At 36.9% G+C, this 23760-nt stretch overlaps 1 protein-coding gene across 3 annotated transcripts in view; it reads left to right on the forward strand.

The window, feature by feature from the left end:
• DPYD (dihydropyrimidine dehydrogenase) overlaps positions 1–23760 on the forward strand; it is a 922445-nt gene that overhangs the window by 35725 nt on the left and 862960 nt on the right. For all 3 annotated transcript variants that reach the window (NM_174041.2, XM_059881513.1, XM_059881517.1), the window contains 1 exon segment: positions 3111–3221. In NM_174041.2, coding sequence (NP_776466.1) covers positions 3111–3221 — 111 coding nt within the window.

Consider the following 23760-nt stretch of genomic DNA (forward strand, 5'->3'; position numbering starts at 1 on the left):
CCTCTCAGCACAGTGTTTACTATGTGCATGTGTCTTGTTCATAAATTTCCCAAATTTCCTGTTACTGATATCTGTATTCATTCCATTATGGTTGGATAGCTGCTTTGTATGATTTTAACCTTTTTAAATTTATTAAGGTTTGTTTTATGGCCTAGCATCTGGTTTGTCACAGAGAATTTTTTGTGGACACTTGAGGCATGAAATTAAAAGATGCTTGCTCCTTGCAAAAAAAAGCTATAACCAACCTAGACAGCATATTAAAAAGCAGAGACATTACTTTGCCAACAAAGGTCCGTCTAGTCAAAGCTATGGTTTTTCCAGTAGTCATGTATGGATGTGGGAGTTGGACTATAAAGAAAGCTGAGTGCTGAAGAATTGATGCTGTGCTGTCGGAGAAGACTTTTCAGAGTCCCTTGTACTGCAAGGACATCAAAGCAGTCAATCCTAAAGGAAATCAGTCCTGACCATTCATTGGAAGGACTGATGCTGAAGCTGAAGCTCCAATACTTTGGCCACCTGATGCAAAGAGCCAACTTATTACAAAAGACCCTGATGCTGGGAAAGATTGAAGGCAGGAGAAAAAGGAGACGACAGAGGATGAGATGGTTGCATGGCATCACTGACTGTATGGACATGAGTTTGAACAAACTCCGGGAGATGGTGAAGGAGGACAGGGAAGCCTGGGGTGCTGCAGTCTAGAGTCGTAAAGAGTCAGACGTGACTGAGCGACTCAACAACAACAAATTGTGTACCATATATCTTTAAGGCTGTGTTAATTTTTTGAAAAATATTTTTTGTCTTTGTCTTTTGGGACTGTATAATATCTCTTGAGTTCTCTTAAAGTTTGCTGATTCTTTCTTCTGCAAATTAAGATATACTATTGAGCCCTTCTAGTAAATTTTTTATTTCAGTTATTATAGTTTATTATCTCCAGAATTTAAAGAATAACTTTTATGTCTTTATGAGTATTCGCTGGTGAGATATTGTTACCATAGCTTTCTTATAGTGGCTGCTTTGAAGTTTTTATTAAATGTTACACCTGAAACCTCTGAAAGGCAATGTCTGTGACCTGCTTTTGTTCTTTCATGGACCATATAATCCTGTTTCTTTGAATGTCTTGTTATTTTGTTTTAATGGAAAATGGAACATTTCAGATGATATAGCAATTCTGGATACTAATTTCCCTCTACCCCATCCCAGAGTGGGGGGCTGGTTGTTGTTAGCCTTTTGTTTAGTGATTTGGTGGACTGCTTTAGATATGTCTGTTTCCCTGATCTTTGATAGCACTCACATAGGGTGAGGGCTTCAGTAACTGTGGTATGACAGTGCTTTTAGTGGAACTCTCTGTGCCTTCTCTTTGGATTTCTTTGTTAAATGGTCCACCTCCGTTGGTATCACACCCAGTTCTTAGTCTCTGATTACTAGTTGATTGCTCTGTTGTTTTTGGCAATGCCTTGGGACATATTAATAAATTACTTGACAGTGTCATTCAGTTAAATTTGGGCTCTTTTGCAAGAGTAGTTTTTAGGTGAGTCTTTGAGATTTCTTGTGGCCATACAGGAGCCATTAGGTATTCTTTCTGGTAAACTGTCTGTCTTGTGATTTAGTTTATCGCTCTCCTGAAGCTACCTCCTTCCTCTTAATAGTCTGGCATTGAACTCTTTATTGTTTTTGAGAGTACCCTTAGGCTTGAACTTCCCATGTATTAATTTAAATGAAGTCAGTTCTTCTGTTTGTGTGACCTCTTTCTCTGGGAAAAAACCTTTGCCACAGCTCCAGATCTAGGGGTAGTTACAGTGGCCTGTATTTCTGGGAGCCACACTCCTGCTTTATGAGCAGGGCCCTGGTATAGGCAGTAACCTCTGATTTCAGTTGCTTCTCCTGGTTTGCTAACTCTAAGCCATGGGCGAGCTGAGATAATGGTGATCAGGATCCTGTTATGGGCCTGTTGCTCCTGAGATAGAGCCTTTCTTCTGTGAGTGGGTATGGGAGAAGCAAGGAGCTCCTGACTTCTCAGCTGCACTTTCTGGTCTTTAGTTGCTGCGTAGCTGGTAGACTGGGGAGAGGGGAGTAGGTATGCTAATATCCTGCCTTTCTTTGGGAGATACCTCAGTGTCACCTAGAGGGTGGGCGGAGGGTCAGCCCTCTGTTCTTGGCTGTATTCACCGAGGTAGAATTTCTGTGTGCTGAACTGGGAGCCTGGAGGAGGGAGACAAGACTGCACTTCAAATGCCACAGACCTTTGCCATTCTTACCAAGTTTTAGTAGGTTTTTTTCAATAACAATTTTTTCATTTGCTCTTTGACTATAATAATTTCTGGAGACTTCAAAGGATTCTTATTTTTATTAATTTTTATCGTTATATTGTTCTATTAGGTAGTTGATCTGCAGAGGTCCTCATTCATTCATTCTGGAAGAGTCCCAGTGGTCATGTTTCAAAGCAGACAGGCCTTTTAAATTAATTATTTCTTCAGTTATTCAGGTGCTGCTTTACACATGCGTTTAAAATGTTTTCTATTCTATTTTATACCTCAAAAAGTCACAATAAAATGTAGACTCCATCTTTGGTTAAATTCACATGTAAGCCCAACACTCAGAAGAACTGAATTCTGATTCAATCCCTTCCACATATTAATTGTGAGATCTTGAGCAGGTTACTTAATCACCCTGAATTTATTTCCACATCCAAAATTTTGAGATAACAGTAGCTATTTGTACATTAAATAATACATGTGAAAGCAGTTGGTAAAATTCTGAAAACTTAGTGGAGATTGTTATTTCTAGTTTAAATCAAATCTGTAATGAAGTGCCTGCCTCTTTTCATTCTTATTTAAGAATACTATTTATAAAATTTATCTTAAAGTCAACTGTTATATTTTACATGTTTTTGAACTCCTTCATGTTATCATAAATAAATATTTGTATAAAGTGAACTGGGATATCACCTAGTAAATGATTTCTTTAGATAAGTTTGTTGTGGAATTACAATAGTATAAGGGGAAAACAACATTTTTAATATACATCTTTGGAGTATGTGTGTGGAATCTTAAAATTTGATTTTTTATAATCCCAGGATATTTATGCTTATATTTTGTCTATGCTATCTTCAGAGTATCCTGGCTTTAAATCCTCGAACACAGTCTCGTGCAACTCTGCGTTCCACTTTGGCCAAGAAATTAGACAAGAAACATTGGAAAAGAAATCCTGATAAGAACTGCTTTGTAAGTACGACTGATGCATGGTTTCATGCTGAAAATTATCTCATTCTATACTGTAAGACATGATTTTATATATAGAAATATAATTAAATATGTGTAAAATACAGCAGTAGTTTTTTCATATTTAAATATTTTATATTTGAATCTTCTAAAAAATGTGATTAATTTTGCTTCTTAAAAAATATTTTGAAATAGTTTAAAATCATATAAATTTAGTTTGTGCCAAATTTTATTTTTTGAAAATGAATAAAAACCTCTTAAAATAATTTTATAATAACACAATGATATGGAAGAGTTTCCAAATTTCAGATATAATTCAACTGAAGAAGGGTATACTAGTATACACAAACTGTTGTTAAATATTCTTTTGGAGAACATATAAACATTAAGTGTTCAATATGAACATCTTGTATTTCCAGATGAGGTGCAGGTGGAAAAATCTGTGATTACTAACTGCTAGAATATTATATAATTGGGTCCATGAAATCATTATAGGGCTGGGATTATTAGGCTATAAATGAGGATTAAGTAAGTACAACTTTGAAGGCAATATTTAATATGCCATTTTATGAGGTATAAATATTTGTTAGGAAAACAACTTCCTTTTCACCTGATTTCCCAAATTAATTTCTCTAAGGGCTTCTTTGGTGGCTCAGATGGTAAAAGAGTTCACCTGCAATGCAGGAGACCTGGGTTCAATCCCTGGGTTGAGAAGATCCTCTGGAGAAAGAAATGGCAACCCACTCCAGTATTCTTGCCTGCAGAATTCCATGGACAAATGAGCCTGGTGTGCTACAGTCCATGGGGTTGCAAAGAGTTGGAGAAAAATTAATTTCTCCAACATTAATTTTCTCCAAGTGATTAGTGAACCAATTAATAAGTATAAACTTATTTAAGATTAGCTCTTTTGATACTTTGTGTATATGTTCTTTTTAATACAATGATTTTAGTTTATTTTTATGTACTTCTTAACTACATATAAACTCTTTTAGGATAGGAATTGAGGGTATTTGTATATGTACATTTGTATTTATCTGATTTTTAATTCTTCTGTCAATGGCCAACTAGCAAAGTTTTTTGAATTAAAAAAGAGAGAAATACAGGGAAACAACATGATTTGCGATGATAACACAGCCACTTAACTAGAAGATTTGGATTTCTAATTCAGTTTTCCTTGCTCCACTTCTGTGAGCTTTGCGTTCTACCATGACATTTCTCGTAGAGGTCTCTGGAAGGACACTAGTGTGCTCCAAATTAGATCAAGGAATGAATCAACTATCAGTTGTGATCCTGTATAATGATATAAACAATTGAAGGACACTGAAAAAAGAATCATGTAATTTTCAAACTTAGAAATCCTTTAATGATTATCAAGTCACTCTCATTTTAAATGTGTGAGAACTATGATCCAGATAAATTAAACTCTCTAGGGTTTCCCCTTAATAGATTATTATAGAGATACCAAGGGAACATTTTATGCAAAGATGGGCTCAATAAAGGACAGGCATGGTAGGGACCTAATGGAAGCAGAAGATATTAAGAAGAGGTGGCAAGAATACACAGAAGAACAAAAAGGATCTTCATGACCCAGATAATCACGATGGTGTGATCACTCACCTGGAGCCAGACATCCTGGAATGTGAAGTCAAGTGGGCCTTAGTAAGCATCACTACAAACAAAGCTAGTGGAGGTGATGGAATTCCAGTTGAGCTATTTCAAATTCTGAAAGATGATGCTGTGAAAGTGCTACACTCAATATGCCAGCAAATTTGGAAAACTCAGCAGTGGCCACAGGACCGGAAAAGGTCAGTTTTCATTCCAATCCCAAAGAAAGGCAATGTCAAAGAATGCTCAAACTACCACACAATTGCACTCATCTCACACGCTAGTAAAGTGATGCTCAAAATTCTCCAAGCCAGGCTTCAGCAATATATGAATCGTGAACTTCTAGATGTTCAAGCTAGTTTTAGAAAAGGCAGAGGAACCAGAGATCAAATTGCCAACATCTGCTGGATCATCGAAAAAGCAAGAGAGTTCCAGAAAAGCATCTATTTCTGCTTTATTGACTATGCCAAAGTCTTTGACTGTGTGGATCACAATAAACTGTGGAAAATTCTGAAAGAGATGGGAATACCAGACCACCTGACCTGCCTCCTGAAAAATCTGTATGCAGGTCAGGAAGCAACAGTTAGAATTGGATATGGAACAACAGACTGGTTCCAAATAGGAAAAGGAATACATCAAGGCTGTATATTGTCACCCTGCTTATTTAACTTATATGCAGAGTACATCATGAGAAACGCGGGGCTGGAGGAAGCACAAGCTGGAATCAAGATTGCTGGAGGAAGTATCAATAACCTCAGAACTGCAGATGATACCAACCCTATGGCAGAAAGTGAAGAAGAACAGAAGAGCCTCTTGATGAAAGAAGAGAGTCAAAAAGTTGGCTTAAAGCTCAACATTCAGAAAACGAAGATCATGGCATCTGGTCCCATCACTTCATGGGAAATAGATGGGGAAACATTGGAAACTGGCTGACTTTATTTTTCTGGGCTCCAAAAGCACTGCAGATGGTGATTGCAGCCATGAAATTAAAAGACGCTTACTCCTTGGAAGGAAAGTTATGACCAACCAACCTAGATAGCATATTAAAAAGCAGAGACTCTACTTTGCCAACAAAGTTGTCAAGGCTATGGTTTTTCCTGTGGTCATGTATGAATGTGAGAGTTGAACTATAAAGAAAGCTGAGCACCAAAAAATTGATGCTTTTGAACTGTGATATTGGAGAAGAGTCTTGAGAGTCCCTTGGCCTGCAGGGGGATACAACCAGTCCATCCTAAAGGAGATCAGTCCTGAGTGTTCATTGGAAGGACTGATGTTGAAGCTGAAACTCCAATACTTTGGCCACCTCATGCGAAGATCTTACTCATTTGAAAAGACCCTGTTTCTGGGAAAGATTGAGGGCAGGAGGATAAGGGGACGATAGAGGGTGAGATGGTTAGATGGCATCATCGCCTCAGTGGACATAAGTTTGGGTGGACTCTGGGAGTTTGTGATGGACAGGGAGGCCTTCCATACTGCGGTTCATAGGGTTGCAAATACAAAGAGTAGGACATGACAGCGACTGAACTGAACTGAAACTGTTTATTTAGAAGGGGAGACATTCACCATTATTATTGTTGTTGTTTTAATTATTCTTATTTTATGAAAAATTAGTATTTTCATTCCATAATGTTAGCTTATAAATTGTCTCATATTTTCATATTTTTTTTTTGGTAATTGACAAGAATACAATAAAATAGGTCTTCCGCATTAAATACATATTGGCACAGATTTCTAGGAAAGCAGTTTAACAGTGTCTTTGTCAGTATCTTTGACTATATTTGTTAATACGTGCTGTTATAAAAAAGTACCTCAGACTGGGTGGCCTGATGAAGTTTATTTTCTCCATGTTCTGGGTGCTAGGAATCTGAGATCAAGGTGTCAGTATGGTTGATTTCTTCTGAGGCATCTCTCTTGATGATAGGTGGCTGCCTTTTCACTCTCTTCTCATGGTCTTCCCCCTGTACGTGTCCAGATATCCTCTTATAATGACACCAATATATCAGATAAGAGCCATTCTGATGACCTCATTTTAATTTATTTACCTCTTTTAAGACTGACTCCAAATACAGTTACATTCTGAGATACTAGGGTTTAAGCCTTCGATAAATGAATCTGAGGGGATTCAGTCCATAAGAATACCTTTAAATTATCAAACACTTAAACCTAGTAATTCATCTTTTAGTAAACTATCATAAGGAGCAAGTAAGGAATGTAGGTAAATAATTAAATAGAAAGAAGATTATCCTAATAACTGTTTATTTGTAGAGAAAAATATGGGTGGGAAAATGTGGGTTATAGCTAAGTACTTAGGGCAGATCTATTCCGTAGTAAATTGTGCAGCCATTAAATTACTATTTTTAAATAAAATTACTTTTGAAGTAATTAATAATCTGAAAAAGACATAATTTATATTATTAATTTATGGACAAGGTACAGAACAACACGATATTTCAGAATGGTTGTTATAGTTTTACAGAACCACACCTATACACATATTCATACAAAAAAATGAAATGTAAATATTAATTGTATTTGTTTTCTTAGCACTTTTGTATATTTTAGATTTGCTATAATAGCAAGTGTTAGAGGAAAAATGAAAGTTTTAAAGATATGTTAGTATTATCTCAATTATAAGATCAGATTTATTGCTGTGGATATATACTTGAAAACCCTATGTATTAACTGTATATACTGTATTAACAAAGAACAGTAAAATATGTTTCCAAAGAGGGAATATGGAACTAGAGTTGAAAGTTACCCTCAGTGTTGTTAAAGACTGTTGTTCTTCTCCTTTTCATTACTATTCTCTTTGTTTTCCATGAAGAATTGAATAAAAGTATTACCACACGATATGATTTATTTTTTAATTTATAAATTTTCATACTTGAGTTTTATAATTACACATCTAAATTAAAAAATATGCATAAAACAAATATGAGAAGATTCTCTAAGGTGTAGAGAAGGCTAATTAGGAATATGGAACCTGAAACAAGAAAGAGTGATGAATTCCCTGGGTTTTTTTTTTTTTCTGCATATATCTTGGAGCCTCGGAGCCAAAGAAGTTAGAAAACCAGAAATGTTAGCTGATACAGACACACACACATACACACCTCAACAAAAGTCTGCTCTTTCTAGCCAAAATATGAAGAAATGAACAGTTTCTTTTCTGTTCATAACAAGATGAAAGACTTTTAGATAGTAACTGCTATACTCTAGCTGAATACAGCAACAACAAAAAAAATGTGACCTCATCCCAATGTATTCATAAACGCTGAGCTGGGAGCCTGGACTTTAGTCCTGTGATGAGATAATGAGATGCTCCAACCCCTCTGCTTGGTGAAAGAGAAGGGAGTCAGGACTTTCATGCTCACTAGCCACCTGGTAACCAAGGCAGCCCACATCCCAGACCACTGAATTTCTACCCTTATCAAGAAGAGAAGAAACAGGATGAGGCTGAAAAATACCCCAAAGGCATATAACAGGTGAAAACTCCCTAAATTTAGCAAGAGACACAAACCTACAGATTCAAAAACCTCTGTGAAACACGAGGGGAATCCATATTAAGACGTATCATAATTAAATTTCTGAGAACTAAATACAAAAACAGTATCTTGAAAGAAGCCAGCTTGTTTCCCTTAAGGCAAGGGCTGCTCCTATGGGCAGTCGTGCTCCAGATCCTTGCCCTGTGGCTCTAAGACTAGACACTATCACTGGCCCGTCCTTGATCAGTGTTTCCTTTTCTATCCTGCTTCATCCCTCCTGTATTGTTATTTCCTGAAGAGCACTCACTCCATAAATCACATGTTTCAAATTCGGCTTTTAGGGAAAAGTGAAAAGTGAAAGTTGCTCAGTCGTGTCAGACTCTTTGAGACCCCATGGACTATACAGTCCATGGAATTCTCCAGGCCAGAATACTGGAGTGGGTACCTTTCCCTTCTCCAGGGGATCTTCCCAACACACGGTCCAAACCCAGGTCTCCCACACTGCAGGCAGACTCTTTACCAGGGAAGCCCAAGAATACTGGAGTGTGTAGCCTATCCCTTTTCCAAGGGTTCCCCACCCAGGAATCAAACCGGGGTCTCCTGCATCGCAGGCAGATTCTTTACCAACTGAGCTACAAGGGAAGCCTTTGCTAACTGAAGAACCAAACCTTGCTGTTAAGTAGCAGCAGCGCTTAACATAGGCAGTCACTTTCTCCTTCCTGCATTTTTTTTTTTTTATACTTCCCTTCCAGGACCTCAAACTCCTTTTTTCTTCTTTCCTCATTGGTGTCTTCTTCTCAGCTTCTTTGTTGGCTCTTCCTCATCTTCTCACCACTAAATATTAGAGCACCCAGGGTTCAGATCATTCTGTCTCTCTTTAAAGACTCAGTAAGTTGTTGATCACATTCTCTCCCTCATTTTAAATACCATTTATAGACTGATGGTTCCTGCATTTATATCTCTTGCCTGGACTACTTTCTTTAATTCTAGACTTCTGTAACCAAGTGCCTAATGAATGTGTGTGTGCGCTGAGTTGCTCAGTCATGTCTGACTCTCTGCTGCAATCCCATGGACTGCAGCCTATAGACTCCTCTGTCCATGGGATTTCCCAGGCAACAATACTGGAATGGGTTGTCATTTCCTTCTCCAGGGGATCTTACCAGCCCCTGGGTCTAGTGAAAACCTTCACTTAAATCCCTAACTGGCATTTCAGTGTTCACATGTTGAAAATCCAAATTACGATCTTACATTCAAGATCTATTGTTTCTGGAGTCATCTCTATCCACCACTTTCTGAGAGCAAAATATTGAGTCCTAAATTTTATTTGTCTCACCTCCCATACTTAATTAGAAGATCCGTTTGGATATACCTTCAGTTATATTAATAGCTAGAATCTGATTATTTCTCATCACTTCCACTACTTCCTGCCTTTCTAAACCATCATCATTATTTTTCATCTGGATTATTTTAATTGGTTTGTAATGGTTGCCATGCTTATGCCCTTTCCTGGTAGAGTATCTTTATAATAATACACCTGAGAAATCCTTTTAATATTCCTGTACTCAGAAACTTTCAGTGATTTTTCCAGCTTACTTGGGAGTTCACAGAGTTTCCTTTGTATACCTCAGCAAGGCTTTCTCCGGCCACTCTGTTTAAAACTCTAGCCTGCCACCATACTAAGCTCTCCTTAGACTTTGCTTAATTTTTTTTCATGGTACCCATCACTGATATACTGTTTTATTATTCACTGATTTGTTTATTGTCAGTTTTTTCCCACTAGCATATGAAATCCAGGTGGGCATGGATTGCTATGTTTTGTTCATTATATATTTTGTTTCATAAGCTGTGCCCCCAGCATCATGAACCCTTGGTGCTCACTAAAGATGTTACATAGTCTTCACATGCTGGATGTAAGGATCACATATATTTTTGGTATATGGTTTCCAGACTACTGCTGCATATTGTGTTTGATTTTAATCATGATCTAAATGAACAACCCAGATTTGTTTCTTCATTTTACTGACTATGCTGAAAATATTAAATTATTTACTTAAACTCATTAAAATTACTTAGTTTTGTAACCATATTTGGAATTCTGGTCATCTGAATCTTGTGTGCCTTTTCCAGTGCATTACCTCCTTAGAAAACACGAATAAGATTATTAGAAAATAGATACTTCAAAGTTAAGGAAAATGCAAATTGTAATGGTTGTCGCCATCGCATTGAAGGAGTCTTATAGCATTTATGAAGGCAGCGAAAGAGGTCATTTTGAGCCAACTCCCTGACTATCGAATGTAAAAGCTTGACATGTTTGTGTTTATTTTGTTTTATTTTCTAATAATTTTGCATTAACTTTACAATTTTCTATTTTGATTTGACTCAGATAATCACTGCCTTATCATTCTTAGCAAATCTGCATCAGGGTCATGGTTTGGGTTTATTTGAGTAGAGTTCTCTCTCTTTCTCTTTCTTTCTTTCCACTTTGGCCCTTGAAACAACCATATGTGAGGCACTGTAGTAATGCCACTCAAAGGTAAATAAAATATGCAAAACAATTAGTCTAAAATTGTTTATTAAATTAAATCACATTTAGTTTTAATAAACAAATATTTGTTTGCAGGCTTTATAGAAATTCTGAAATTCTTTACCCAGGAATTTCTTTCCTTGCCAAGTTAATACGATTCTAGTGATAATTAGAAATTCTGAATTCAGTAAATGTGTTTTTACTGGTTAATGAAGCACAAAGCAGTTATTTCCAGTATCTGTTAAGCAGGTGTTCCATAACTGCTGTTTATTTTTGCCTTTTTTTTAAAGTGTTGAACAGTCCTAATTACATAAATATTTTGTACTCCTTTTCCATTAGCAATTTTTAAAGACCAGAAAATGTTACAAACCAGAAAATTTATCCTGGATGAAAATAAAAAGGAAAGGCAATTAAAGACAATCAATTATTTGACATGATTTTGGAAATTTTAGCTAATTTATTTTAAATTCATGGCATGTAGTAGGTGCTCAAATTGAAATAATAAAAATAAGAATAAACTGTAATATATATTAAGAATTTACTGAGTAGTTGTATTTCAAAGTGCTTTTTGTGAAGTAACCCATTTAAGCCTCAGAACCACCCATACTATATTTTATCTTCATTCATAGATGAAGGAAGCTTAAGAAACCTGTCTAAGAGTCCACAGCTAAGAGGCTGAACTTATGCAGTATGGTACCAGAGCTCTGTAAGCAGACTTTTAAAAATAATTAGATAAAAATAAATCATTGCCCTTTTTTCTTCTAGGAAGTAACTTAAGTAACATATAAGTTTTTATAACCACTTTTTTTTTTTCCCCTTCACAGTCTTAGTTACTGCTTTGTTTCTTCATTTATTGCTTGTTTACAGTGGGCCAGGCATGGTACCACTTAGAACTCTGGAATGAAGATGAACGTGATACAGGCCCTTCCAAGAAGGTTTCATGTTTTTTTGGAAGAAAATAGAAATATTAATATGTAGTACTCTTTCAAAGGATGAACCATGAAGGAACTTTAATTACCAGTGTGAGTTGGTCAGATTTGCCTTGAGATGTATCAGTCTATAACTTTCAGTGTGGAAGTTGGGTTCAATGTGGAAGGGGTGAAGCAGGGTCTCTGAGACTAATGTGGAAGCCTGGAAGACAAAATCATGAGGACCAGGGACAGTGGGTATGTAGGAGAGAGGACTAGCTTGAATATAGTTAGGAGGTGTCCTAGTCTGTTTGGGCTACTATAACAGAAATATCACAGACTAGGTGGCTTAAACAATAAACATTTATTTCTCATATTTCTGGACTCTGGGAAGTTTAAGGTCAAGACACTAGAAGATTTAATATCTGCTGAGGGCCTGCTTCCTCACTCATAGATGGATTTTTGCTGTGTATTCTCATGGCAGAAGGGATGAGAGAGCTCTCTGAAGCCTCTTTTGTAAAGGCACTAATCCCCTCTATGAGGGTTCCACCCTCATGAGCTAAACACCTCCCAAAGGCTGCACCTTCTAACACCATCACACTGAGGTGTAGGTTTTCAGTATGCAAATTTTGAGGGGACACCAATATTTGGTCCATAACAGGACATAAGTATGATTTGGGAGTTGACTTTATGTGTGTATTTTGTTGTGTATAGGATAAATTGAGAGAAATCTTGAATTCAGTCTGAGATCTTTTGAGTTTCTTGTACCTGTGGGACATCCTGTTTAGTCTAAAGCTTGTAGCTAAGTAAAGGGGTCAGGAATGCAGATGAAGAGTTTTCAATAATCAGAATACAAGTGGGTAATTAAAAGCCTGTGGGTAGAGTTACCCACGAAGAGTATGTAGAATGGGAAGAGTGTGGAGGTTAGACTTTGGGGGCTTCTCCCAGGAATTAGGGAGAGGCGAGTTAGGCATTGGCTTCAGGTGAAAAATGTAAAAGAGGCACCGAAAGACTCAGTAATCAAGGTAAATAATACAAACATATAAATCATACAAAATAGATAAATGATGCAAGGATATATAAAACACATATATGGAAGCACATGCATGCATGCTAAGTGGCTTCAGTCATGTGCAACTCTTTGCGACCCTATGGATTATAGCCTGCCAGTCTTCTCTCTCCATGGGCCTCTCCAGGTAAGAATACTGGAGTGGTTTGCCATACCCTCCTCCAGAGGATCTTCCAGACCCAGGGATCAAACCCACATTTCTTACATCTCCTGCGTTGGCAGGCAGCTTCTTTACTGCTAGTGCCACCTGAGAAGCCATATGGGAGCACATTTCTTTCCTTTTGCCTCAGTCTCCAGAGTGGCTCAGCTTGGCACTGATAACCAGACAAGGGCAGGCAGATGAGAATTTAGCCAAGAAGCACTGTAATGGGTGAGGTGAGGAACACCGAGCATGGTGAGAGAGTTCTTACAGGAAGCAGGGGTCAATGTGCTTTTCCTGTGTAATCCCTGATTAGTCAATGTGGTTATTTTTTTGTACTTTGGAAATTAGCCTTCTATCTTATCTGCTGAGTCCATTTTTCCATCTCAATTTTATGTGACTATTAAGAGATGAAATCCAAGTAGTTAATAAAGTTATTTGTTAGCTAATCTCTTTCAGAAAGTGAAGGTGGAAGCTTGAATCCTCAGCTCTGTTAAACGACAGGGGGTGCAGGTCCCAATATTGTTATAATCGTTTTTATTTACTCACTGAGTCGTGCCCTCCTCTTTTGTGACCCCATGGACTGTATTGCCTGCCAGGTTCCTCTCTCCATGGGATTCTCCAGGCAAGAATACTGGAACGGGTTGCCATTTCCTCCTGCAGGGGATCTTCCTGACCCAGGGATCAAATTTTTGTCTCCTGCACTGGCAGGTGGATTCTTTACCACTGAGTCACCTGAGAAGCCCTAGGTCCCTATATTGGTACATATCAAATTCACAATACGACTTTTTATTTTTAATCTCCAAAATTTAATGAGCTCATGATTCATAGTGAGAATGCAATCTGATTCTGTCCTGGCTTCTTCTTAAACCATAGTTTGAAACAACTTCTCAAGCTTGAGCTTGCTTTTCTGATTGCTGACAATAGCTTTCTTCCCCAAATAGACTCAGTGCCTGAAGGAGTTTCTGGAATAAAGAAGTAACTGAAACCAAGATTCTTTGTGACTTAATGCCTTCTTCAGTAGGTGAAAAATACATTGTTTATGTGGAGAGTAGAAATATCAGACTAGAAACGCAGGCGTGCAAGAAATAAAACCTTTATTTTTCTGTAACTAAACTTCATTTTTTTTTTTTTTTTCATTTTTGTTTTGAGCTTCTCTCAGAGTGGAAGTTCAGTCACTGTCACTCTTAGAATTCTCTTTTCTGTCTTCATGGCCCTCCCCCTTCCCACATTTCTCTGAGCTAATACCTGAGTTTCTGAGTATTTGGTGCCAAGTGTGGGAGGTGATCTGGGGCCAGCTGATGCTTCATAATATCTTTCTGCTAATAACGATCATGGGGAATGTGGAATCATCCTTTACTCCCATTTATCAAGTCCCTTCCTGTCCCTTACCTCTCTTCTACTTTGAAGTCACTCTTGAACACATGACAGTCATTCTTAAGTTCTTCTCAACATTGGGGCTTGGAGACCTTCACGGTTCAGTTGCCTCTTCCCAGGGCTTCATCTAGTGAGTAACAGGTTCTCAAGCTTGTGATTTATATGTACCTTGCTAGAGTTTGTCATTCCCCCTGTGCAGCCTGAGGAACTGATCTTCTTTCTCTGGATCTGACAATATTTCTGGACTCATCTCTTTCCTTTTGATCCTCATTTTGTTTCTCCATTCTTAAAATACTTACATAGCTTAGATGCAAAGGTAGGCGTGGAGGATAAAGTTTGCTTTTAACTAATCACACATATCCTCCTAAACCCACACTGTGAATCACCCAAGTTCTTCCAGTTTCCTTGAAAACTTGACTTCTGAAATTTGAAGTCTCATAGTAAATCTCTTTGTGCCAGTGCTTTCTGCCCTTGCCTTCTTCCCTTTAAGAAATGAAAATCAGTGGCCTAGTTGCCTAACATGTATCAACTTTAGAAGGAAGGAAACAAAGTTACATAAAAACATCCCTTATCCCACAGAGTCTGATTTTGAATTTAGATTTAACAGAATTGATGATTATCTCCCATCCTTCATCCAGCAGAGTCTCAAATGAGATCTGTTGGTATGGGAAGATAAGGTAGGTTAAGTTCCTACTCTGGGTCAGAAAGACTATGAAATAAGGGTTCTTAGCCTGATCCTTACTGTGGGTCAGTCTAACTAAGACTAAGTGACTAAGAAAGAGGCCAGGGAAAGCCTTTCAGAACCCTGTGTTGGGAAGCTGAAACGGTACTTGCAGGACTGTGAGAGTGAGTGTCTCCTTAAATTTTGTGACATAGACACCTCACTTACATCACCATAGTACTGGCCCTGAAAGGAGCTGCCAACCAAAGGGCTTCCACAGTCCTAGAGGTACCAGCCAGCCTGGGACACAGGAATGTCCTCATGAGTGTTTAAACTTGGGTAGCAACTGCCAACCTGCAGCAGGGATTCAGATGGATTTAATGGTACAAGTAGACCCAGAACTCCTGGCTGGCTCACTGAGGGGCTTCCCTGGTCATTACTTTCATTTCCCAGTAATGCTACTGTATATAGTATGCATTTTGGTGGTTTTTTTTTTTTTTTGAAATTATTAATCTGGTATGGTTTTACCATACCAGATTAATAATATAAACATATTTTAAGAACTTTTCTCCTGATGAATTCCTGTGTTGAGAACATTGTAATGAATTAGAAAAATAGATTTGTTTTTAAATGATGTATTTTAACTGATCTTTATTGGACAGTGTCTTGCATACGTCTAACAAAGATTAGAAATTATTACTGTATAAGTTTAGTACTTGATTTTATGTTTGTGTTAGGATAGTTATTAACTACAAAAAACTATGTAATCATTTAAAGAAAATACAAGTTTAAAAGTTCAGCAGAGGCAAAAATTTGCAGTTAAAATATATGGTGAAATGTGACTACCTAAAAATTCTGTCAGGATACACATATATACAGGATATGAAAATTGTCAGGATGTACAACTTTAAGAACAACGGGGATTCTGGGCCCAAACTCTTGCTGCATGGTCATTTGGACATATTTAGACCTTGTTATTTTGAAATTGGGATGAAGTCTTCTGCTATATGAATTCTGACCCATAACCAATATTTATTATAGAAGCATACTGCTTATGGGAAAGGCATTTTGGTAGAAGTCTAGTTAAGAATTTCAAAAGGAAAATTTTGGGAAATCTCAATTTCTTTAAGAATACAAAATATACCCTGAATTTGTAATTAAAATAGGAAAGCATTGGTTGGTTTCTGTTGTCTACATATGAAATATGATTTCCAAAGAACATCCCCTGAACATTTTTGGGCATTAATCCGATGACTGGAAATATTTCTATGGCAGTGAACTCTCTTAGATAATATATTGCATCATGCTTTCCCATATTTATAAAACACTGTTACAGATAAATTATTTTACTAAATATTTATAGTATATGTGCTTGAAATCTGAGTTGTACAGTTTAATTAATTACCATATATTAATGGAAGGCCTAATATGTGTCCACCAATATGAAAAGTTGGGAAAGGGACAGGTGCTTTTCTTGCCCTGACAGCTTACAGTCATTGGAACAAGCATTAAACTTATTCACGACCAAGTGTTATGCATATAGCCAAGCAGGGGCATTATAGCTGAAGTAGGTAACCTAGTTTTAGGATTTAAGGTTGAACTTCCCTGAGGAAACAGAATTTAAGTTGAAAATATAGATGAAGGAAGGAAAGAAGATGAAGAAGGATCCCACCAGAGTACAGACTATATATTGCAAACACTTAAGATGGGGAAGGATATTGAACTAAAGGTATTTTAGCAACTTTAGTGCTGCATGCCTGAAGTGTAGAATATGGGTGGAAGTACCCAGTGATGAAATAGAAGAGGTCAGAGAGGAGTAGTACAAGTAACAATAACAGTGACAATAGTAATAATTACATTTATTGAAAAGTTCTATTTTTTGATGCTTTCATTAAGAGACATGCATGCCATCTCATTAAGAAAGCACACTGAGCTACCTGCTATAATTTAGAATTTTGCAATATATTAAGTTCTGTCTTTGAAAGTATGTATTTTCTCGGTGCTTTATTCCACTCATAGAATAGTATTATCAGAAATTTATTCTCCAGGCAAAATATGTAATAAAATGTTAATTGACTAAAAAGAAGAAAAGTGTTAACTCTTAATTTCCTGAGGCTGTTACAAGAAAGCTTTGCTTTAATTATTTATTTCAGACTGATCACAACTTTCTCCACATCCATGTGACATACAAATTAAACTCATTTGTAATTGTCAGCCATCAGCCCTGTTGCTTTTATTTTATTCTTCTTTAGTCTGAAATTTTATAATGGTTAAGTGGTGGTTCTGCTTTTTTTTTTTTTTTTAAACTGACTTTACTGTTGATTAGAATGCAGTGTACTTGTCTAGTCAGGGTTTAAATTGAACTGCAAAAAACTTTCCTCTAAGTCAGGTGGGTTTCAGCTAGCTTTATGAGCAAAAGAAAGAAATCTTTCTGTTTAAAGCTAGCTTTCTTTTCTTTGAGGTTGGGTTTTTATGAAAGAAGACTGAAACCTGAAGGGATGACATATCAGCAGAAAGGCTGGTATAAGAATGAGTTACAGAGATAAACTAATTGGGTTCAGTTATTGGTACTGTAATTTACTAACTGTGTGACCTTGAGTAAATTCCTTTATCTCTTTCTACCTCCATTTCCTCTTTTGTAAATTAAGGATAATAATAGCATCTACTTGATATAGTTGTTGTTAGGATTAAATGAATCAATTTGCATACTATTCTTAAAACAGTTCCTGGCGCAAATGTATATAATCCTCTGTAACTGTCATCGTTTTGCATTGATGGATTGATGCTCACAGGTCTGTTTCTGTTACTACATATGTAGGTCCATAATGACAGTGGGTACAGAACAGAGTAACTAAATATGGAAAGAATGTGGAAAGAGACAGGAAGATATTAAGGACGGTAATGGAAAACAGAACAGACATTTCCTGCATTGCTCAGAAATTTCTTAGCAGAAAATTTTATGTGTGTGGTCTCTGTGTGTGTATGTATGTGAAAGAGAGAGAGAGAGAGAGAGAGAGAGAGAGAGAGAGACAAACAGGGAAACTGAGATACCAAATTTTTGAGCTCTGCCTAATATATGCATGGAGTTGAAATGAATTATCTTCCTGATAATTTTTTTTTGCCATGCTTTGGCCTCTCCAAAAAGCTTCAGTATGACATCTTGGTCCTGCCCAGTTTCATTAGTCTATAGCTCTTCGTTGTCATGGGGACTTCACCCTGGTGGACACTCTGTTGTGCAAGCCCCTGCAGGGTACTAACTGTTAACCTGAAATGTTTCCCTCCCTTAAGAGGGCCGAGAGAGTGAAACATTTCCTCTAAACATTTGACAAGGAAGGTTCTCTTTGGAGAATTTGTTCATATATATTACATATTAATCCAAAAATATTGAAAAGGGAATCCTAAAAATCTGAAACCAAACTGATTTGATTTGTTTATACAGAAATTCTTTGCATAGTCAATAAATACTAAACTGGAATTATACGATGCATTGTAGGTCAATATGTACTATATAATAAAGCAGATGTGTTAAGACTATGTCTATAAAAACAGAATATGTATATTTTAAAAGATATTAATGAAGCATATTACTGTATTTGCAAATAAGAAATATCTTTCCCTATGGGAAAATAGAATGCTCTCAACAAAAGAAATCAGCTGAATTGTCTTTAGAGCTTAATGGTATATTTTACCTTTGCAAAACATTTATTTGGTGCTCATAACAAATAAATATGCGAGTTTTGCTGTTTTCCCGAATGGACATACAAAGGCAGCTGTCTTTCTAATCGCTCCCCTATTCAAACACTAATCGGTGGAACCCACGTAGAATGCTAGCCGCCTGAATAGGTAGACAATGGCAGCAGCGTTTTTAATCACAGTCCTATTCAAGCACTAATCGGAGAGATGATTAAGGGACATTAGAGGGAGCACTTTGACATCTGATCCTTTGAACTGGCGTCTGTGCAGGCTGCACTCCACAGAGCTCACTTGGCCAGACTGATTTCCTTAAATAAAGTGCAATGATTTCCAGTGTAGGAAATATTACATTAGAGCCTATTGAAATGATTAGGAATTGAGGAGCTTTTCTTTCAGTGAGGATTTGCTGTATGCTGTATACTCACAAAACTAGAACATTAATATTGCATGTACTCTGGGTGTCAAGGACCATAGAGACATAGCTTGAAAAAGGTCGTCCTCTAGTCACACACTTAAAATTGAATCTGAATGTGGAATTCTGCTATCATAGTTCTCCATTATGGAAGTTTCTTTGATTTTTTATGTAACTCAGTCAAGATCAGAACATCCTAACTGCATTGCATTTTTTTTTTTTTTTCTGTAGACCAGGGTATTTTATTGTTACCTCTCTTGAGTTTCTTTAATAACAACAAAAACAAGTATTGTGTTATATTCTATGCAGGGTTATGTCTTTAATAAGACAGAATGGAATGTTTCTGTTTTTACTCTCTCAGAATTTCTAATATCTATTTAGATTTTACTAACTGATTCTCTAGAACATTACATATGATTGATCCTGAAAACATTAATATCTATTCAAAATTTGCAGATTGGATCAGTGGTTAACGTTTCAACACCAATATTTGAGGATGTAGCTTTAAATATCTATATATTTCTATATCTATCCATATTTATAATTTATGTTGAAAAAACTTTTCTATCATTTTATGTTCAGTGTTTGAGGTCTATGAATTAAACTAACAAAACACATTAATAGAATAAAAAGCATGAACATTTTATTTGATGTTAATACTTTATTTTTATGTCCATAAAGCCTTCATAGAAAAGAAGTGAAGACTCAGAGACACAGGTAGACTCATGGGCTTATATAGCATTTTAACAAAGGGTGGAGTATTGTGGAAAAGTGACCAGACAAAAGAAAAGGGGTTTGACTTCTAGGTGTGGTTAATTGTGGGAAGGTAAGTATATGGGGGAAACTAATGGATGGGAAGATTTATTTTAGTAAGGTTTGTTTGTTCATCTTGGTGTCAACTTTCTGGCTTCAGTGATAAGGATTGTTCTCCTGGTACAGGAGAACAGGGGAGAAACACTTTCACAAAGGGAAATTTATGTCCTGCTTTTAGACAGATAGCAGAGGGCAGAGAGCTCTTTGTGAATTTGCTTTGTCTTAATTGCCTTCAGCTCAAAATAATCTTTATGCTGAAGTAGCATATTTTGGGGTGGCATACTCTGATTGCCTTCATGTGCAGCCTCTTAGGATTGAACTTGCTGTATTTTTTTATGTTCCTTAGTTATAGGATTCTTTTTCTACAAGAGACAAATATGTATCATAAGTCCTGGAATAAATATAATTGTGGTGTATACTTTTGAGGATATCTGCCCCGCAGTTTACAGACACATAGTGTGGGCCCTTGAATTTATTCATGCACCATCTGACTCTGAGCTCATTCTAGGGTCAAATTCTGAATCTGATTGAGAAAACTGATCCAACCCAGGAAAAGCAGAATCTCTCTTAGAAATCTGGGATAAGAGATGGTATTTCATTCTAGGCTGTTTGGGCAGAAAAAATATGAAACCTGGGTGTTGTGGGGTGGCCATTTTCCACCTGACAATTATATTAAAAGAAGAAAAATCCAGTCTGGAAGAGAGAGAAGATTGAGGCAGATGTAGATAAAAAGCTGCCTGGGTTACTCACGGCTTTTCATCAGGAGAGTTTTGCAGTTTTGTGTTTTGTGATATATTCTTGTACCCAAATATAGTCATCTTATTTTGGCTTAAGCTAAAGTAGGTTTAGGTATAGACAACCAAAAAATCCTAAGGTGCACAATATGACAATTTCTCACATGTCAAATTCTAATGACTTTGAAAAATATGTTTAATTTTTAGGGAATATATTAAACATAATTAAAGTAGGAAAAGAAAAACAGAGTAAGTAGTAGTAAAATTTTACATATTGAGTGAAACAGTAGAGTGTAACGTAATCAACTCCTGCTTAGAGACAGACTAGACTGCGTGTGTGCTAAGTTGCTTCAGTCATGTCCGACTCTTTGAAATGCTATGGACCATAGCCCATCAGGCTCCTCTGTGCATGGAATTCTCCAGACAAGAATATTGGAGTAGGTTGCTTAGGTGAAAATCGTTTCTCTGCGTTTACTGACTTGATCTTGGATACAATTCTTTACTTCTATTAGCTAACTCCAATTTCCTTCAATAAAGAAGGAAAATACTAATAATTAGAGCAATCTAATTAAATTATTTTGAGAATTAAGTGAACTAATAAATTTAAAATGGTATAATAAAAACTTGCGTGCATGCACACCAAGTCTCTTCGGTCATGTCTGACTCTTTGTGACCCCAAGGACTATAGCCCTCCAGGCTCTTCTGTCCATGGGATTCTCTAGGCAAGAATACTAGAGTGGGTTGCCATGTCCTTCCTCAGGTGGATCTTCCTGATCCAGGGATCGAAACCACGTCTTTTGTGTCTCCTGCATTTCAGTCAGATTCTTTACCACTGAGCCACTGTGGAAGCCCAATATAAAGTTTGCTGCTGCTACTACTGCTAAGTCACTTCAGTCGTGTCCGACTCTTAGCGACCCCAGGGACTACAGCCTACCAGGCTCCTCCATCCATGGGATTTTCCAGGCAAGAGTACTGGAGTGGGATGCCATTGCCTTCTCCAAATATAAAGCTGCACACGGTAAATGCTCACTAACCAATGTTATTTTATTATTTTATTTTTATGTACATATGGGGAGTATCTCGGGCTCAGATGATAAGACACTTATCTAGGATTTCTCTGAAGAATTTTCTGTCTTCAGTCTTGGTTGTTGTTCAGTCCCTAAGTTGTGTCTGACTCTTTGTGACCCCATCTACTACAGCATGCCAGTCTTCTCTGCCCTTCACTATCTCCTGGGCTTTGCTCAGACTCATGTCCCTTGAGTCAATGATGCCATCCAACCATCTTATCCTGCATTGTTACCTTCTGCTCGTGCTCTCAATCTTTCTCAGCACTGGGGGCTTTTCCAGTGAGTCGGCACTTTGAATCAGGTGGCTGAAGTATTGGAGCTTCAGCTTCAGTCCTTCCAATGAATTTTCAGAGTTCGTTTCCTTCAGGATTGATCTCCTTACAATCCAAGGGACTCTGAAGAGTCTTCTCCAACACCACAGTTCAAAAGCATCAGTTCTTCAGTCATAATTTATAGATATTAAATATTGAGAAAAGCGATAGTACATTTATCTTTGACTTTTTTTTCAAATGTCACATGCTTTTTTTAAAAAAAATGAGGTAAAATTGGTATGTAACATTATATAAGTTTCGGGTATAAAACATTATAATTTGACATCTGTACACAATGTGATTACCACCAAAGATCTAGTTACCGTTCATCACTATACAATTGACCCCCTTCATCCATTTGGATATTTGGTTAACAAATCCAGGTTAATATAACCAGATTTTTATGACTAAATAGACCTTTTATCACAAACTCAGTGTTCTTTATTCTGTAAAAGACAAAACATACCCAGATGTAGTATTTTTAGTTTGTTTCCATATTACATGAAGTAATTGTAGTTGGTTATTTTGGATTACTTGCATTTTTTCCTTCCAATAAGAATACAGGTAGTATTTATGGTATGACTTTGCTCTTATTATCTATTGGTTCATCCTATCCATATGCTTTTAAATTGCCGCTCATGTGTTTTGAGAATTGGAATCGATTTCTATACCTCTATATTAATGTATCTCTTTTTATCTCTATCTATATGCCTTTTTTTTTAAGTTATACTTTCTGGCTTTAAAGCTAGTAGCTTTGTAAACTACAAATCAACAATAATCTACCCAAATCATTTCCCCACAGCACTGCCTAAAGTAGTTTGACAGTGTGGTTGTTTTTCTTGCACATATTTGGAATAGCTTTTCTATTATCCCTGGGCTCTTGCCGTCTTTTGGTTTAGTAGGACAAGATTTAAAAGAGTGCATAAAAGGAAGAGAGCCAGGAGGTCCAGCAAGGAGAATAGAGGTTTGAATGTGGAATATGCATAGTATATTTGGGAGACAAAAATCCAATAGATAATTCAAACTTGAGAAAGGATTCATGTCTGAGAGCAATAGAAGAAGGAAGGGTAAAGATGGAGATGTCTAGAAAGGGAAACTGTATTGAGCTTGTGAAAACAATTAAGTATACTTTAGGGATTTGGATGTTTCCCTTAGGGTAATAAGCTCATGATTTTGACTACAATATGACCATCATAAAAGTAATGTTTTAAAATTAATGAGTAATCTTTAGAATATTAATTTGCAACTTTTTAGTTAAGAGCATCAATAAAGGTGGGAGTTATGGGAATAGAGAGAATGAGATTAAAGATTCTTCAGATATTGTGAAGATAATTTAGAAAGAATGAGCAGCTCTCTACATTGGAAAAAGATGAAAAAGTTAAATAAGATGTCATTTATCATTCAATAAATATATACTGAGTACCATGGTGGTGGTTTAGTTGCTAAGTCATGTCCGACTCGTGCAACCCCATAGACTGTACCCCGCCAGGCTCCTCTGTTCATGGGATTCTCCAGGCTAGAATATTGGAATGTGTTGCGGTTTCCTTTTCCAGGGGATCTTCCCCACCCAGGAGTTGAACCTGAGTCTCCTGCATTTCAGGCAGATTCTTCATAGTGGGGGTATAAGAAGGTGCCCATATTTTTATTAGGGAGAAACAGACAGGAGTGGAATGTAGTACTGATGTATGGTGAGAACTACCAGCTGCCTTGGCCCATTGACTGGCATAGTGCCTGGCGTATAGTGAGC

This window comes from Bos taurus, chromosome 3 (assembly GCF_002263795.3).
Source record: "Bos taurus isolate L1 Dominette 01449 registration number 42190680 breed Hereford chromosome 3, ARS-UCD2.0, whole genome shotgun sequence".
NCBI classification, from domain to species: Eukaryota; Metazoa; Chordata; class Mammalia; order Artiodactyla; family Bovidae; genus Bos; species Bos taurus.